This window comes from Astyanax mexicanus, chromosome 15 (genome assembly GCF_023375975.1).
Source record: "Astyanax mexicanus isolate ESR-SI-001 chromosome 15, AstMex3_surface, whole genome shotgun sequence".
NCBI lineage: Eukaryota > Metazoa > Chordata > Actinopteri > Characiformes > Acestrorhamphidae > Astyanax > Astyanax mexicanus.
This window is the reverse complement of record NC_064422.1, coordinates 16,491,339-16,509,128: the sequence shown is the minus strand read 5'-3', so window position 1 is coordinate 16,509,128 and position 17,790 is coordinate 16,491,339. Positions and strand designations below refer to the sequence as shown.

The following is a 17,790-nucleotide window of genomic DNA, read 5'->3' as shown; positions in this document are numbered from 1 at the left end:
GCTGGTGTTGTTGGAGATGGGCCAGCTGAGTAAAGCTCTTCCCACACTCTGAGCAGTGGAAGGGTTTTTCTCCAGTGTGAATACGCTGGTGAACAAGGAGCTGACTATGTAGTGAAAACTGCTTGCCACAGTCCGAGCACTGATAAGGCCTCTCGCCAGTGTGAACACGTTGGTGTATTTGGAGATGGCTCTGTCTAGTGAAGCTCTTCCCGCACTCTGAGCAGTGGTGTTTTTTCTTCTGCTCTGTACCATCCTGCACATGGCTGTGAGTAGTGTTAATTGAGAAAGTATCAGAGGATGTCTGCTGAGCACTGGAGTTTTTTCTGGATGCCATAATTTTATGTAGCCTCCTGATTTTATTTGTGTTCCATATTCCACATGTTCACCTGTGTGGAAATAAATATTAACTGTGTTGAAAGGTGCAGAAGCAGGATAAGAATTAAAGTAATGTGTTTCATTTCTGGGGGAAAAAACATATGTATAAGTTTTATTTTATTTTATAAATAAATAAATATGTAACTAAATAGATTTGTTTCAACACCCTTTTTACAATGTGACACTCACATGAATGTATGTGCAATGTGCATCCACTTTTGTCATATCTTTTTGCTGTAGATACTCATGTTCTTACTTGTAAATAATATCCATATCACATGTTGCTGTAATCATGTACATATTTCAATTCTCAATGTAAATTTAACTCCAATTTAATATTTATATTTAGTTAGTTTATTATTTCTTGCTTTATTGTATTCTTTTCTCAAATCTGATGCTATACTGTTCACACTGTCTTGTTAATGTGACCTATATCTGACTTTGTGTGCACAGTTAGGCCCCAAAGCTGACATGCATTTTTTAAACTTTTTTCCCCCCTGTCTGATAATGAGCATTGCCTGTTCTGTGGCCATGTTTGGCCATTTCTTTACAAACACAGAGCAGTTACAATATGTGCCTAATCGTGTTTAAACAGAGAAATCAGTTCAAAATGGAAGTTATGTATTCAGTGGCCAAATGCTATCCCAGTCCTGCTCCAAAGACAGACTCCCTCAGGCCATTAGACTGTTCAACTCCTCTCAACACAGCAAACTAAAGACTCTGTGACACTTTTACACTCAGGTGTTGTGCCGAATTCAGCACCCCCGCTAGGAAAAGCACCCCTTTTCAGGAGCATATTAGTAAAGTTAATAAAGTAAAGTTAAAGCAATTATCGGCTTTTATTAGGAAGATGGTGCGTACGCGCTGCCGAGAAAGGGCTTTTCATGGCGGGGGTGCAGATTTAGGCACTACTATGGTGCCAAATTCAGCACCCCCACCAGGAAAAGCACCATCTCTCAGGAGAAGGCTGCAGGTGACGTTTTTTTTTTTTCATTATTTCTTAGGAGTCAGCATAGCTTAGAACAGGATCTTGGATATTTCTATTTTCTAGGTAAAGTTAAAGCCAAAAAGAAGGGTGCTTTTCCTGAGGGGGGTGCTGAATTCAGCACAACACCTGCAACTCTTTATTGTTTCTATTGTTTTCTATTCTGCACTATTATCTCTATAAATTTGCACTGCTAAATTATATTATGCATAAACTGCATGCTTGAACGTTCTGTATGGCTGACATCAGTTATTTTCACAATATGCACAGCAACTTGTGCACATTGTTGCTTTACTGCGTTTAACTGCACTACTGCATCCTATCTATCCATCCATCCATCCATACATACATACATCAGTAGTTAAGTTGGTCAAAAATTGTAACCAGCATAACTATCTTAAGATGGCCTTGCATTTTTTTTCTCAATATGGGTGATCAATGCTGTTTAAAGGGAATGAAAAGCTTTTAAGTCAGATCAGAATAGACCAATTCATCTGGACCAATGCTGAGTCTGTATAAATGCTCTCTAAATGAATTAGGAACATACATTTGGTCTGTTTTATTTTGGCTGGAGGAAGGCATCTGCAGACCCCACTACTGTAAGGAAAATCCCATCATCCATAAAAGTGGCACTCATGTCTTTACCAGAACAGTTTCACCCTAAACCTTATTTAACAGCCTGTTTCACGGCTACAAATAAAGCTTTATTTAGTCACCAGTGTGTCTGAGGACAAGTCCTGATCACAAGTGCTGGATACATCCTTACCTCCTCCACCTCCATGGCTTTCTCCCCTGCAGAGAGCAGCACGGCGGAACCGCAGGGACGTGGACTGCTGCTGCTGCAGATCAGACGGGAGAATCTGCTTCTGCGCTACACTGGGACTGAAGAACCGGTTACTATCAGCGCCCCCGCCTGGATTTCACACAGGAGCCGCACAGAAGATGATGGTATTTCATCCAAAACTCGCCTCCAGCATTACAGTTAAATTCAGCGAGGAAAAGTAAAGACCCAGCAAACACACAAACACCACACAACGAGTATTGAACTCTAAAGACCTAAAGACCATAAGAAGCCTAAAATTAAGTTACCTTATTTGTTTTTCTGTATATTTGTTCTTATTGTAACTATGACTGAGGAGGTCAATCTCAACACTCATTCATGTTGCCTCAATTAATTCTCAGATCTTATTGTTTATTGTTAAAATACACATTTTGGAAAAATCACTAGAATGTGCTCAGTGTCCTCAAGCTATAAGCACAAACCCCATTTAGCTATTTTTCATGTCTTTGCTAATTCTATGGCATTACTTTCATTCCTGTTACTAACATAAAAAGTAACAACAATGAGTGCCAGCAACAGAAGTGAGTTCCAGTAACAGGAATGAGTGCCAGTAACAGGAGTGAGTTCCAGTAACAGGAGTGAGTGCCAGTAACAGGAATGACTTTTTAAAGATAAAAATTAACATCTCAATAATATCATAATACACACACACACACACACACACACACACATATATATATATATATATATATATATATATATATATATATATATATATATATATATATATATATATATATATATATATATTACATTACATAAGAGACCACTTCAGTTTCTGAATCAGTTTCTCTGATTTTGCTATTTATAGGTATATGTTTGTGAAAAATTAACATTGTTGTTTTATTCTATAAAAAACTACGGACAACCTTTCTCACAAATTCCAAATAAACATATTGTCATTTAGAGCATTTATTTGCAGAAAATGTGAAATGGCTGAAATAGACGCAGAGCTTTCAGACCTCAAACAATGCAAAGAAAACAAGTTCATATTAATTTTTTTCTTATTCATTATTCACAGTTTTTTAAGAGTTTAGAAATCAATATTTGGTTGAATAACCCTGGTTTTAATCACAGTTATCATGCATCTTGGCATGTTTTCCTCCACCAGTCTTACACACTGCTTTTGGATAACTTTATGCCACTTCTTGCGCAAAATTTCAAGCAGTTTGCTATGATGATTGATGGATGTTTGGTTTAATGGATGTGATCATTTATCTTCCTTTTGATTATATTCCAAATTTCCAAAGAACTAATCAATTTTAAGTGGTCTCTTTTTTTCCAGAGCTGTATATTTAAAAACAAACTACAGGCAAAAGGTCTCCTAAACGAATTGGAAGTTTAAACTTTGTTGCTGTTTAAATGAGAAAATAGTATTTAAATTAGTATTTTATTTATCAGTTGCGATAAAGACATTATTTAGTAAGAATAGCAGTATTATTTGTAACGGATGGATTAATCAATAATGTAAAACATGTCGTAAAATACAGAGTATTATAATAACAGTGTCAGTGCTGCAGTTAGTGCAGGTTTCTGGTGGGGGCGGTAAAACAGCTTCTGCTCTCCGGAGCTGCTGCGGAGAGGAAGCTGATTCCGGTCTGATCTCCTTCCACTGTTTCCATTGTGTTTTTGGAGGGAGAAGAACAGCAGGTAAAACAGGTGAGGATAAATTTTACACTTTTTCCTCACTGTGTTTTACACTGTGCCTCCTGATGACAAAACAGTATTTCATTCTAAATGGTCACACAGTGTATTTGTTCTTTGTTGCGCATTAACCTTGTGTAATACATTCCATTAACAGTAAGGTTTTTAGTTGGATTTTTATATGTTGGTTTTCAAAAAGAGAGGAGACTGACGTTTTATGTGGCAGAGATGTTGTGACTGTTTTATTTAAACAGACTAGTCATGTGACCAATGGCAGTGTGAGGGTATATAAATATTAGATACATAATTAAACTTTATTAGCACTTATTAATAGCCTATAAGATCTTAGCTTCAAATTATTTCAATTCATTTTCTTGTGTATCAAGTATATATTTTTGGTTTGTTTGTTATTTTGGATCTTTTAAAATGCTTGGTTTGACTGATATGAAATGACTCTTAATGTATGATTTTTTTTTATTAGAATGGGTTATCATAAACCACAGAACTTTTTTTGAGTTTTAATAAATCTTACTTGTGAAAACTTTGTGATGTATTTCCTGTACTTCCTGATAAAATGTTTATCCTATCCACACTTTTTCTTTTTCTTCTCTAGATATAAATGATGTCTTGTTCCAGGCCTTTTCCTGCTCCTGTTGTCTGTTTTTCTACACATTTTGAGTTTACCTGAGTTCAGTATGTCTGAAAATGACTTAAATTGGAATACCCGTGTGTTGCAGTCAGGAGAGGTTAAAAGTGAAGAAATGGAGTTAAAGAGAACCCCCAGCACTGAACAAAAGTCCGCTGATACTTTCTGCACTGACACAGCCTACAGTCATGTGCAGGAAAGTACAGAAAAAGAAAGAACTTTCCACTGCTTAGATTGTGGGAAGAGCTATTTTCAGCGGAGTCACCTGAAACTACACCTGCGCATTCACACAGGAGAGAAACCTTATAAGTGCTCTGAGTGTGGGAAGAGTTTCCGTGACCGGAGTGATGTCAAAACACATCAGCGCATTCACACTGGTGAGAAACCCTATTACTGCTCAGAGTGTGGGAAGAAATTTGCTCAGCAGGGTCACCTGCAACAGCATCAGCGCATTCACACAGGGGAGAAGCCCTATCGCTGTTTGGAGTGCGGAAAAGGATTTAATGTACAGTGTAATCTTCAGCGACACCAGCGCACTCACACTGGAGAGAAACCTTATCGCTGCCCAGAGTGTGGGAAGGGCTTTAATCGACAGAGTCACCTCCAGCGACACCAACTCATTCACACTGGAGAAAAGCCGTACGAGTGCTCAGAGTGTGAGAAAAGTTACAGAGACAGAGACGCCCTTCAGACCCACCAGCGCACTCACACGGGTGAGAAACCGTATTACTGCTCTGAGTGCGGCCGAGGCTTCAATCAACAGTGTCATCTTCAGATACACCTTCGCATTCATACTGGAGAAAAGCCGTATCAGTGCTCAGAGTGTGGAAAGCGTTTTAGTGACAGAACTGTCCTTCAAAGGCATCAGTACATTCACACAGGCGAAAAACCCTATCACTGCTTAGAATGTGGGCGGAACTTTAGGCATTCCAGTACATTAAAGATGCACAAGTGCATTAAACAAGAGTTGAACTCTCATGATGTGAGTTCTCCACAGCAGTAGGTACTATTTATATTCCAATTTCTTAAAATGCAGCAACTTAAGAACTTCATCTCTTGTGCTTCTGCTGTATTCAATCAGCAATCATGCTAATCAGAAGATTCTATTTTTCACATGTAAATGCGTGATTATGGGCACATTACATTAAGTTACATGTTGGAGCAACATGAAAAATAATGAACATATGGTTTATTCTCATCTACTTTCTGGAGTACTCAATTTGCTTAGATATAATGATTAATATCATTGTGTTCTATATTAGATTAAATACTTACAGATTACACATTAAGTTAATGTGCACAAAGAACCTTTAGCAGCAGCAGCACTGTTAAAAATAAAAAAAATATATGCCCCATCTAGTACTGATCTGTTTTCTTATCTGCCATTTTAAGATCTCCTTAACTCAGGAACTTGGGTATCAAACTTACCTTCAAATTTGCCATTAGAAATTCTGATGTGAGAAGGGTGTACATGTGAAAATTTCAAATTGGAAACTCATACTCAACGCTGATAGCAAGCAAATGCAACATGTCTGTGTTATTGTTAAGTATAAAGACTATTTGTTCTGGAAATTCTTTTATCAGTAGCGCAAGGAGCAATGGCTTTATTTCTTTGGATTACACTGGTATGCCAAAAGCCATGGGATAGTAACCTTCCATGACATAGTTCCGGTACTCATGTGTGTGACACTGTGGATTGAGATCTGTTGAACACCTGCACAACTTCAAAAATGGCATGTCCCATTTATCTGCACCCAAAATCAGGTCTTTCTCTAATTTACATTATTCATGTTGCCTTGCTATGATCACACTTGTTTAACATGTTCAACTTCACTCGCAAGATAGCATCTCACCATTTATACATAATTTGCATTATTAGTTTAAATACTGCTTTCCCATGATGTTTGGCCTTACAGTGTATTTCATGTCATTTTCCCAAAAAGCAGGTGATTTACTTACTTTTGTATTCTATTAGAAATCTGCTCATTTAAAAGCTAATTTAACCCTCCTGTCGTGTTCGGGTCAAATTTGACCGATTTACAACTTAAAACACTCATAAATACTGTGTTTTACATCTGATTGCCTCAAGGCCTTATGAGATCCTCCACAACATGCACTTGAACACATAAAAGTAATGATCACCTCTTTCATTGAATTTTGTGGGTTTTATTCAACCTTGTTACACCTGTGGTGTTCCCGGTCAAAAGTGACCGCCATAGGAAATAAATGGGTATCCAGAATATATTCTTTCATCAGACAGAAAATATCCCCATATACACCACCCCAACTCACTCACACACTCACTCACTCACACACTCATCTCATGTGGATGAAATCAAGTTCAGCTTCCAACTCTTCACCAGAGTTCATTGAGGGAATTATACTGGAATTATGCCTGGAATATGCAGGTATACATGGGAAAACCCATGTGAGCTCTGTGCCCCTAGAGACAACAAAACAGGCCTGGGGTGCTGCAAATATGATGCCTATGTTTGCAAGGCCCACTCTGACCTGAGTGTAACATGCCACTCATGTGCATGAATTCACATGCACACACATACAAACACACCTTCATGTTGAGTTTTGTCTTTGGCTTTCAATTTATTATTTATTATGTTCATTTTGTAATACATTTTCAGTGCCTATTTGTACTTTCACTGCAGTTATCTTATGTATAATTCTATAAATTCTGGTTAAACACTGCTTTGAGACATTGTTCACAGCTAAAAAAATGTTGTATAAAAATTTGGTGGTCAAAAATGGTGTAGCACCTTGTGAAATAAAGTCTATATGAAAACTATTCTAGTTTGTTTAATCAATTAATAAATACCATATGTAGATATGTTTACGAAAGTATGTTAAAAGTTATTCCTTGTCAGTACACATTGGGGTTTGAAAGCTATACAAAAACAGACTCTTAAATTAATGTATAAACACTTATTTCTTTACTATTTGCAGAGGAAACAGTATTGATATATGTTGGGTTTCCCAAAAGGTTATTAGCCCTAAGATGGGCTAAGAAGATTTTTACATGGTCGAGCAAGCTTTACATTAGAGTTTAGATTGTCTGTCTGAGTCCGACCCGATTCCCAACCCGAACTCGGGCCTTTAATTGTCAGGGTGCAGCAAGGAATGGCGAGGAGAGCGGACGCAAGTGCGAGTATATTTATTGAACATATAACAAAAGACAAAAATAAACAAATAAAGCACTGGAACTAAACTGAAAACAAGAAACACGGGGAACATAACAGACTTAACAAGTACAAGGACCGACACGGGAAAAAGGTAAGACGGACTATAAATAGAGGAGCACACACGGGAAACAGGAAACACCTGGGACTGAGGGGCGGAGTTACAAATGAACACAGGTGAGAGCAAGAAACACTAAGGAACACGGGTCACGTGGGAGACACTCACAGGCACAAGCAGAAGACAGGCACAGAAAAGGTAAATAAACACAGAAACATAAGAACAGACAGGGACCACGTAACATTAATTCCCACCGCTTTTCTCGGGCCCTGTCGGGTCGTGCTCAAGAAAATGGTTTATGACGTAGACCTATGTTTTTTATGCTATTTTTAATTTTATATAAATGGCTATGGAGTGATAATCACAATGTGTATAGCTAAAAAATCACACTGATCGTAAATGAAGTTTCAGAAGTTAGAGTGTTATTCACGCAATGCGCCATGTGTTCTCTCACCTGCTCCTTAAATTAAAAGCTTGTTGCAAAATCTGTGCGCTGCACACCTTGTGTGTGTTTGGGCAGAACCGCCAGGCAAGATAACAAAAACTTTGGGGCAGAAATTAGTAATTACAGCCACCTACAGTTCTGAATTGAAGTTACGCGCTTCGTTTTATCGCTTTAATTATTAAAGAAATGTCAGGTTAAATTGGATTTAAGCTCATATTGACAGTTTATGGGACAGAGCGTGCACAGGCTCGGGTCTGGCAGAACTTTTTCAAGGATTTAAGGAGACATCATTAGGCTTGTTCAACTTAACGCGGCGCGCCTGCCTTATTTATTCAGTGCATGTTGGTTAGGTTTTTTGTCTGATTTGCGTCTGCAACTTTACCACGTGACCATGACATGTATATTTTAATCCAGCCAGTGCGAGGCGGCTGCAGCAGGCCTTACTGGCAGTTCTTGCAGTTGCTTTTTTTAAGATGCACTAGATTGATGACAGAGGCTACTCCCTATTGGCTAGAACCCCCTCTTCTCCTCACACATCAGTGACTTTTTGTTTTTATTCATTCTGAAATATAAACTTATGAAATAAATCACTTAAACTAAATAATGTACATTATAATGGTACTGTGGTAATCTGTGTGTCATTTGTCAGTTTATTACTGTAAAGCAATTTTCTCTGAAAATTCTTTGTAAAATTGTTGCTTTGTTGTTTTAAGAACTGCGAACAAGACAACTTGTTTTATTCACGTTACTGTTATCACTATTATCATTGTTGTTATAAAAGGGGAAAATGCAGACCTAAATTAATATATATATTTATATTAATAAATACTACCATTTGAATATTAGGCCAGGTAGGTTTGTAAAAAGAACATTGAATCTTTTTATATAATAATAAATAATAATATAATATTTTTACATAATAATAATAATTTCCTCTCATCAAAATAATACACAGTACTCAGTGTTTATAATGTATAGTTTATCCCAATAGTTAACTAGCTGTTATCAATAGATGTTATTCTAGCTTATATTCATGCAGTTTAATGCTATAGTATCAGATCAAATTTCTCCTTTTATTATTTTGGGAACAGACAGACCCTGCAGTCCAGATGGGGGCGCTGTTATTTAACAGCTCTCTAATATTCCGGAGAGCAAGAGGAATCCTGACCAGCGGTTCATAGCTTCCTCCAGATCCTCCAGATTCAGCTCCTCTTCCCCCGGTTCCCCGAGAGCTGCTCTCCCTGCCGAGCTGCTCTAAACCCGGCTCCGAGCTTCTACAGAGCCGCTGGAGGAGCAGGAGCTGCTGAAGGTAATATGGAGTAATGTAACATAAACAAACGTTAAGCTGTCTCTGAGTATATGTTTCTTGTTTTGTTTTGTGTTTTTACATTTTTGTTTACTTTTTGTTTTATTTGTATAACGTTAATGTATTATCTTCTTATTAAGTCATCGATATTTCCTTTTTTATTTTTCACATTTATTTTTGTAATTTCATTTACATCTTTGATTTGTTTTTCTTTTCTTCCTTTCTACTGGATATTGCATATTAATGTATAAAATGTTTATTACTGTTTTTAGTAGTAGTATTAGTAATAGGAATCATAATAGTAGGAGTAATAAAAGTGTTTGTAGAAAGTACTTTTAATGTGTAGTTATTTATGATGTGAATTTCCAATAGGAATACATGCTCTAGCATGTATAATAGTACAGCTAACACAAGCTGAGCAAATTATACCGTAAATATGCTATATACATATCTAACTATAATGTTATATTTGTGTTTTCTTACTCCAAATACAAGTTTAAATATGGATCATGATTATTAACATTAAAGACCCTGCAAAGATATAAATACTAAACAAATAAAAAAACTTTGTTCAGACACCATTTTGTTCTGAAATTCAGTGATTATGTACAAATATTTAATCATACTTTTTCTATTTTTCATGTGAAAAACATTTTTTTTATCTTTACAGAAGTGAATGACTTCCTGTTCCCAGTGTTCAGTACAAGCTCCCAGTGCTGATCATCACAGATGATGGAATCTAGAGGATGCTCCAGTGATCAGATATCCTCTGATGATCTCTGTGCTAACACATCTCGCTGTGATCCTCAGGAAGATGCAGAAAAGATAAGTCTATACATCTGCTCAGATTGTGGGAAGAGTTTCACGCAACAAAGTCAGATCAAGCGACACCAGCAAACTCACACAGCAGAGAAACCGCACCAGTGCTCAAACTGTGGGAAAAGTTTTGCTCGGCTGGGTCACCTCCAAGTGCATCAGCGCATTCACACCGGAGAGAAACCATATCAGTGCTCGGAGTGTGGGAAAAGCTTTACTCAGCAGAGCACTCTCAAAATACACCAACGAATTCACACAGGAGAGAAGCTGTATGAATGCTCAGAGTGTGGCAAGAGTTTTAGAGACAACAGTACCCTCCAAAGTCACCAGCGAATTCACACTGGAGAGAAACCATTCCAGTGCTCGGACTGTGGAAAAAAGTTTGCTCGGTTGTGCCATCTCCATATGCATGAGCGCATTCACACTGGAGAGAAACCATACCAGTGCTCAGAGTGTGGAAAAAGATTTGCTCACCTGGGTCATTTTCATATGCATCAGCGCATTCACACTGGAGAAAAACCATATCAGTGCTCACAATGTGGAAAGAGTTTTATTCAGCATAGGAATCTTCAGCGACACCAACTCATTCACACAGGAGAAAAACCATACAAGTGCTCAGAGTGTGGAAAGAGCTTTAGACACCAAAACACCCTCCAGTCTCACCAACGTACTCACACTGGAGAGAAGCCGTATTATTGTTCAGTGTGTGGAAAGACTTTTAATGAACAAAACGATTTAAAAATGCATCATCGTGTTCACACTGGAGAAAAACCCTATCAGTGCTCAGAGTGCGGTGAACGTTTTATTCGACAGAGTAACCTCCAACACCATCAGCTCATTCATACTGGAGAAAAACCATACAAGTGCTCTGAGTGTGGAAAGAGTTTTAGACATACAAAGACCCTACAAAGACATCAACGCATTCACTCTGGATAAAAATGTAAACGTATTAGTGCCAGAAATATTCCCTGAAAAAAATAGCAAATTCACACAGTGTATACAGCACTTCTGGCATTCAGACTAGACACATAAATTATTACAAAGTATAAAGAGTTGAACACAAAAGTGTACAAGTATGTGTTGCAATGGAAGTATCTTCTATGACTGTGATTCTCAAACCTGGTCCTGCCCCCCTTCTGCCCTGCACATACTGCCACCTGCCACCATTTAAGGTGGAACGGGTTAGTTAGCTAGCTAACTACTGAGACAAACTACTAGTGATTCTTATTCTTATGCTTGTTATGAAGAATTTGTCCATAAAACATAGAAACTACACATTAAACTATGGTAAAATAGTGCTAATTGTCACTTTTAACAAGAAAAATATTTACAGTTGTGGGTGTCTTTGGGCGCTTTGGGCCAGTGAATCTCATACCCCTCGGTTTGAAGTGTGCATCTGAAAAATCTCCGTATGAAGGGCTAACAAGCTCTATCCCTTCCCCCTACCCCTCCAGCCTAACAAGAATCGGGACACCCCTATCCCTAGGTGTGCATACGCAAAACAGAGGGGTAGGGGTAAGTGGTACAGCCAAGGGGTGAAATGTGATTGGGCCTATGAGTACACCACTACTTGTGGCACCTATACAAGCAGTCTTTATCCAGTCATTATGTTTTACAGATAAAGTGATACTGAAACTATTAGTACAATGCTGCTATCGATATTACCACATACAGTGCTCCTGTATTAGAAGCTGTTGCACTGATTCTATTGTACATTGTTCCCCAAAATACCAAGGGGGCCCTTCCAAATCCTCTCCCCTGGTCCTAGAAAACTGTCCTCCATATTATCCTCCAGTACAGGAGGAGCTGAAGAGAAGCAGGATCTGAAGGTACAGACCTGTGTTTAATATTGACATAGTTTATTACAGTGTCGTTCCAAACCCAGTGGATGGGTCAACTGTGTTCAGTCATCAGACCACTTTCATTGTAATTTTATACAAAGAAATTAATTAGTTTTGGTCATATTGCTTGTCAAAGTGTGCTATCATAGTATTGTGTTGCTGTTAATATGCATGCTGTAAATATGTTCTGCACTTTAGTTTTGTGGTAGATTTATTTGCTACATTACATTGTTTTTATTTTATATTATTTATTTCATCTTTGTATTATTATTGTTATTTTATTTTATTATTATTACTTAAAATCAAACTTTTGGAAAGTTACTGTTTACAAAGGTTTACACATTTTTGTGTGTGTCTGCTAAATGTTTAAAACTAAATGTTATACTTACATGAAATAAAACTAATATTTTCTTATAAAACTAATAATTCTCTTAAAAAAAAAAAGAAATCAGTGTTCAATCATATTGCCAAGAATATTCTTATAACCTGAAATATTGTGATACTTCTTTATGGCCATATATCTATATATATCCAAAGCTGCCTAAATGTTTAAATTACACACTTTTGTAACACTAAAGCCAATAAAAACAGTATAATAACATTTTTCCACACATCCACTCTGATGGAAACAGAGCTCCCAGTTGTCTTACTGTTATTATTGGCTTTAGTTATGCAATTATCCAACAAACTGATTAACCTAGGCTCTACCGTATGTCAGAAATGCATGCAGAAAAGTAAGGTTTGATTGTAATGACGGCTCCCCCAAACCTATCCAGAATTGGTCTTAGATGCAGACTTGTAAAAATAATTAAAAAATATATAGTTATACTAGGTCTCCAGTATGCAGTCAAGGAAAAGGTTAATGAGTAATATTTATATTCATAGCAACACTCCAGTAAAAAAAAGGACAATTACATTAACAGTGGATAGAATTTAGCTCTTTACAAAAGCTAACTGATGTACATTTTTATTTTTAACTTAAATGCAAAAAATGATGGAGAACATTGGTCCTTAATAGGAAGACTCTTTCAGAGCCAGTAAAAGAGCGTAGTCTGGGGAATCCTCAGAAGTTCTCAAGGCTTTTGACAGAGTAAGTCGCTAAAACAGTTCAGTGACATAAATAGGAAAAGAAAAGCACTTACAACTGTTCAGAATGTGGGAAGAGTTTTACTCAGCAAGATAATCTAAAAATCAAGCACTACCTACTGGGGCTACTGTGTGTGCCTTGCCCGCTCCACCACTGTGAAACGTGAAGTTCCACAGGGTTCAATTGTAGGGCCTATGAAACTGGTCAAAGAACTGAAATGAGCTTATATACAGGGTCTTCCAGTTTAAGCACTAAACAAACAAACCTGATGTTTTAAAAAAAATGGTGGTAAAAACTTTTTAACTTTTTTTCTTCATGAATTAACTTTTCTGAGGTAATCTCAAGTCAAGTCAAGATGCTTTTATTGCTCATTACATCCGAGTACAGGTACACAGTGTAATACAATTAAGTTTCTCCGGAATCGTGGTGCAACATGGGACAACAAACAATAGACAACATACAGTCATATGAAAAAGTTTTGGCACCCCTATTAATCTTAATAATTTTTAGTTCTAAATATTTGGGTGTTTGCAACAGCCATTTCAGTTTGATATATCTAATAACTGATGGACACAGTAATATTTCAGGATTGAAATGAGGTTTATTTTACTAACAGAAAATGTGCAATATGCATTAAACCAAAATTTGTATGGGCACCCTTATCATTTTATTGATTTGAATACTCCTAACTACTTTTTACTGACTTACTGAAGCACAAAATTGGTTTGGTAACCTCATTGAGCTTTGAACTTCATAGCCAGGTGTATCCAATCATGAGAAAAGGTATTTAAGGTGGCCAATTGCCAGTTGTTACGTCACCTGCTTCTGTCTCTGTACAGCCTACTAGTATCTCAAAATATTGAGATAGTATCTCAAAATATTAACTTAGTATCTCAAAATATTGACTTAGTATGTCAAAATATTGACTTAGTATCTTAAAATATTGAGATAGTATCTCAAAATATTGAGATAGTATCTCAAAATATTGAGGTAGTATCTCAAAATATTAACTTAGTATCTCAAAATATTGAGATAGTACCTCAAAATATTGACTTAGTATCTCAAAATATTGAGATAGTATCTTAAAATATTGAGATAGTATCTCAAAATATTGACTTAGTATCTCAAAATATTGAGATAGCAGTTTACTTAATAATAATAAAAAAAAAACTTTTGCTGGATTATTTTTATTTTTAGGTGGCAGGAATGGGCTTCCATAGGGTACAGTGCTGCAGTTTTAAAAAGCTCTGATTCTGCTCTTCAGTATTCACCAGTAGTCCAGTTGGGGGCACTGTTTTATAACTGTAGAAATCAAACCCCATCAAATCAGAGTAGAAGAAGCTTCTGATCAGCGGTTCACAGCTTCCTCCAGATCCTCCTGATCCAGCTCCTCTCCCCCCGGTTCCACGAGAACTGCTCTCCGTACCGAGCTGCTCTAAACCCGGCTCCGCGCTTCTACAGAGCCGCTGGAGGAAGAGGAGCAGGAGCTGCTGAAGGTACAGAGCTGTTTAGCTCTTTACCCTTTGTTTACACCATGTTTACTACACACATACACCCTTACACACACTGTAGTATATGAGATATGAGCTGCTGTAAGTCATTTTTTCTTTGTGTTCAGCAAATGCAGAATTTTCTTGCGGATTTGTTGGGGATGTGTAAAGAATGGTTATCTCATCCACAACTGCCCTAGTGTTTCAAAGGCACAGGGAAATGACCCGGGGTCTGCATGCATGTGATTGTGCAGTCCCTAGATTCTGTATATATTCACAGATTATTTATTCACAGATTGTTTATCCCTTTGCTTCTTTCTTTTTTATATTTTGCAGTAGACTGACCTTCCCCAGTCATCTCCCAGATGGTGAGCTACACTCAAAAGGATAAAAGCTGATCTTCTTTCAGTAGTGCTTCTTTTGGATCTTTCCTTCACCACAAACGCATTTCAGGAAACTACCAAGCCACCATTTTTGTGGCCCCCTAAGAAAAAATTGGTTGAATTACTGGACTGCCTCCTTCACTGTCACACAGTGTCCAAATGCTTAAACAGGAGACAACACAAAAGTTTGCCCAACAGATTCTCAGAAGGCCATCAGGCAGTGGGGCCAAGTAGGAAATTATGGTGCCAAGACCTTAGGCAGGAAGGTCTGATAAGTAGTGAATGTCCGATTCTCAGAAGATAAGCTGGGTAATTTCTTAGATGTCTAGTAGGAAAATTTTAGCATGAAGCCTGTGCTAGCTAGCTCCTAGCTCTCTAGTGGGAGTACTAAAAGCCCATGCTGCCATTTTGAAATTCACTGAACATAGGAACCAGTTCACATTGGGTACAAATGTTCCGCCATGTTTATTTCTGTATTTCACACTGGTAATTTCAATTGATTAATTACAATTGAAATACTTTTCCCAGTCTTCAAGAAAACCTCACATTGCTGATCAGAGTTCAAATGTGAGAAAATGGAATCTAGCATAAGCTATAATGCTAAGGTGTCTCCTGGTGCTCTCTGTGATAACACATTTCAGAGAGATCTGCAGGAACAAACTGGAAGGAAAAGTACATGCATCTGCTCAGAGTGTGGAAAGAGTTTTATTCGACAGAGCTGTCTCCAGAAACACCAACTTATTCACACAGGAGAAAAATCACATCAGTGCTCAGATTGTGAGAAAAGTTTTAGAGAAAAAGGTACCATCCAGTCTCACCAGAGCAGCCATACAGGAGAGAAACTGTATCACTGTTCACAGTGTGAGAAGAACTTTGCTCTGTGGTCTCATTCCCTACAACATCAGTGCATTCACACAGGAGATAAACCGTACTACTGCTCAGAATGTGGTAAGAGTTTTACTCTTTCAAGTTCTCTCGAAATACACCAACGAATTCACACAGGGGAAAAAAATTATAAGTGCTTAGAGTGTGGGAAATGTTTTAGAGACAAATGTACCCTTCAAAGTCATCAGCAGATTCGCACTGGAGAGAAATCTTTTCTGTGCTCAGAGTGTGGGGAAAGATTTGCTCGGCTGGGTCATCTCCAGCTGCATCAGCGCATTCACACTGGTGAAAAACTGTACCACTGCTCAGAGTGTGGGAATAGGTTTGTTCGGCTGGGTCATCTCCATACGCATCAGCGCATTCACACTGGAGAGAAACCGAATCAGTGCTCAGAATGTGGGAAAGGTTTTGCACGGCTGGGTGATCTCCATACGCATCAGCGCATTCACACTGGAGAGAAACCGAATCAGTGCTTAGAATGTGGAAAAAGATTTAATCGACAGAGCAATCTTCAACGACACCAACTCATCCACACAGGAGCCAAACCCTATGAGTGCTCAGAGTGTGGGAAGAGTTTTCGACATAAAGGTACCCTCCAGTCTCACCGACGTACTCACACTGGAGAGAAACCTTATTATTGCTCAGTGTGTGGGAAGAATTTTAATGAACTAAGTGATCTACAAATACACCATCGCGTTCACACTGGAGAAAAACCATATCAGTGCTCAGAGTGTGGGGAAAGTTTTATTCGACAGAGTAACCTCCAACAACACCAACTCATTCATACTGGAGAAAAACCGTATGAGTGTCCAGAGTGTGGGAGGAATTTTAGACATAAAAGGACACTAAAAAGACACCGCCGCATTCACTCTGGATAGAAACTGTATATTAGTGTTCAGATTGGGGGAGGAAAATGATTGCCCATAGAACTCTTCGAAAATATCATCCAATTCAAAGAGGAGATAAACCAGATTTCTGCTTGGACTCTGAGAAACACTTCAGGCATTCAGGAACACAGAAAACAAAGTTTAACACTTTAGATACTTGTCTTCTCTCAGTCAGACAGTACTTGTGGCAGCTGCATAGAACCAAGTCACAGCACCTTTTAGTTTTTCAGTTAAAGTGGTATGTTTTGGATCGTGAACAGTTAATTTTCACCTCTACACGTAGTTATTTCCATTGCTCTGAAATAAGTTAAAATCACTATTTAGCATTTTACATTAAAAGGTCAAAGGCCTAAAAGCTGCTAACATTTCTACATGGTGTTTTAGTAAAAATGTGGTGTGGGACTGCCACTAGAACCCATGACTCTATATAAAAAGGGTCTTCAGCATTAAGTTTCTGTTAGTTGTGTTGTTTTGCATTTCAACATGGTGTTTTAGTAAAAAGGTGGTGTGGGACTGTACACCAGAACCCATAACTCTATATAAAAAAAGTTCTTCAGCATTAAGTTTCTGTTAGTTTGTGTTGTTTTGAATTCCCTTAAGTTTTTTCAACCAGTGTGGCTTGGCTTGTTATTTCATACAGTAGTCAACAAAAAACACTGAGAAGGTCAAATTTGCCAGTGTGAATGAAATGGAATGACTTTCTTTTGTTTATTTATTTATTTTTTCATGAAATATGGAAACAATTATAACTTTGAAGTGCTGCTAACCAAACACTAGTCAATTACTGAAAGGGACATTCTAATGCTGCTAAATAAATAAACCTAGGGGGAATAATGAACGAAAAAGATTGCATCTTACCATCCCATTTTAAGTCCTTAAACATAAACTTAGTAGGTACCATGAATAAACC

At 37.6% G+C, this 17,790-nt stretch overlaps 4 protein-coding genes across 4 annotated transcripts in view; all 4 read left to right on the top strand.

Moving 5' to 3' along the window:
* The first annotated feature begins 3,773 nt into the window (after window positions 1-3,773).
* On the top strand, window positions 3,774-7,256 carry LOC103031679 (zinc finger protein 239-like). The gene is made up of 2 exons (XM_049465081.1): window positions 3,774-3,860; window positions 4,459-7,256. Exon 2 carries the CDS (start codon window positions 4,541-4,543, stop codon window positions 5,492-5,494), a length of 954 nt encoding a protein of 317 aa, XP_049321038.1. The 5' UTR covers window positions 3,774-3,860; window positions 4,459-4,540; the 3' UTR covers window positions 5,495-7,256.
* A 2,223-nt stretch (window positions 7,257-9,479) lies between these two features.
* The window catches only part of LOC125781323 (gastrula zinc finger protein XlCGF7.1-like), a 13,020-nt gene continuing 4,709 nt past the window's right edge, over window positions 9,480-17,790 (top strand). Inside the window, exon 1 of the mRNA XM_049465082.1 lies at window positions 9,480-9,494. The gene's annotated coding sequence lies outside the window, so the exon portion shown is untranslated. The remainder of the gene's footprint in view (window positions 9,495-17,790) is intronic.
* Window positions 14,599-17,790, top strand: part of LOC103036338 (zinc finger protein 658B) — a 25,426-nt gene continuing 22,234 nt past the window's right edge. Inside the window, exon 1 of the mRNA XM_049465077.1 lies at window positions 14,599-14,731. The gene's annotated coding sequence lies outside the window, so the exon portion shown is untranslated. The remainder of the gene's footprint in view (window positions 14,732-17,790) is intronic.
* The window catches only part of LOC125780410 (zinc finger protein OZF-like), a 17,307-nt gene continuing 14,159 nt past the window's right edge, over window positions 14,643-17,790 (top strand). The window contains exon 1 of the mRNA XM_049465078.1: window positions 14,643-14,731. The gene's annotated coding sequence lies outside the window, so the exon portion shown is untranslated. The remainder of the gene's footprint in view (window positions 14,732-17,790) is intronic.

Bases quoted from the DNA above. Each gene is read 5' to 3' on its own strand.
- LOC103031679 (XM_049465081.1), top strand. From the start codon at position 4,541: ATGTCTGAAAATGACTTAAATTGGAATACCCGTGTGTTGCAGTCAGGA.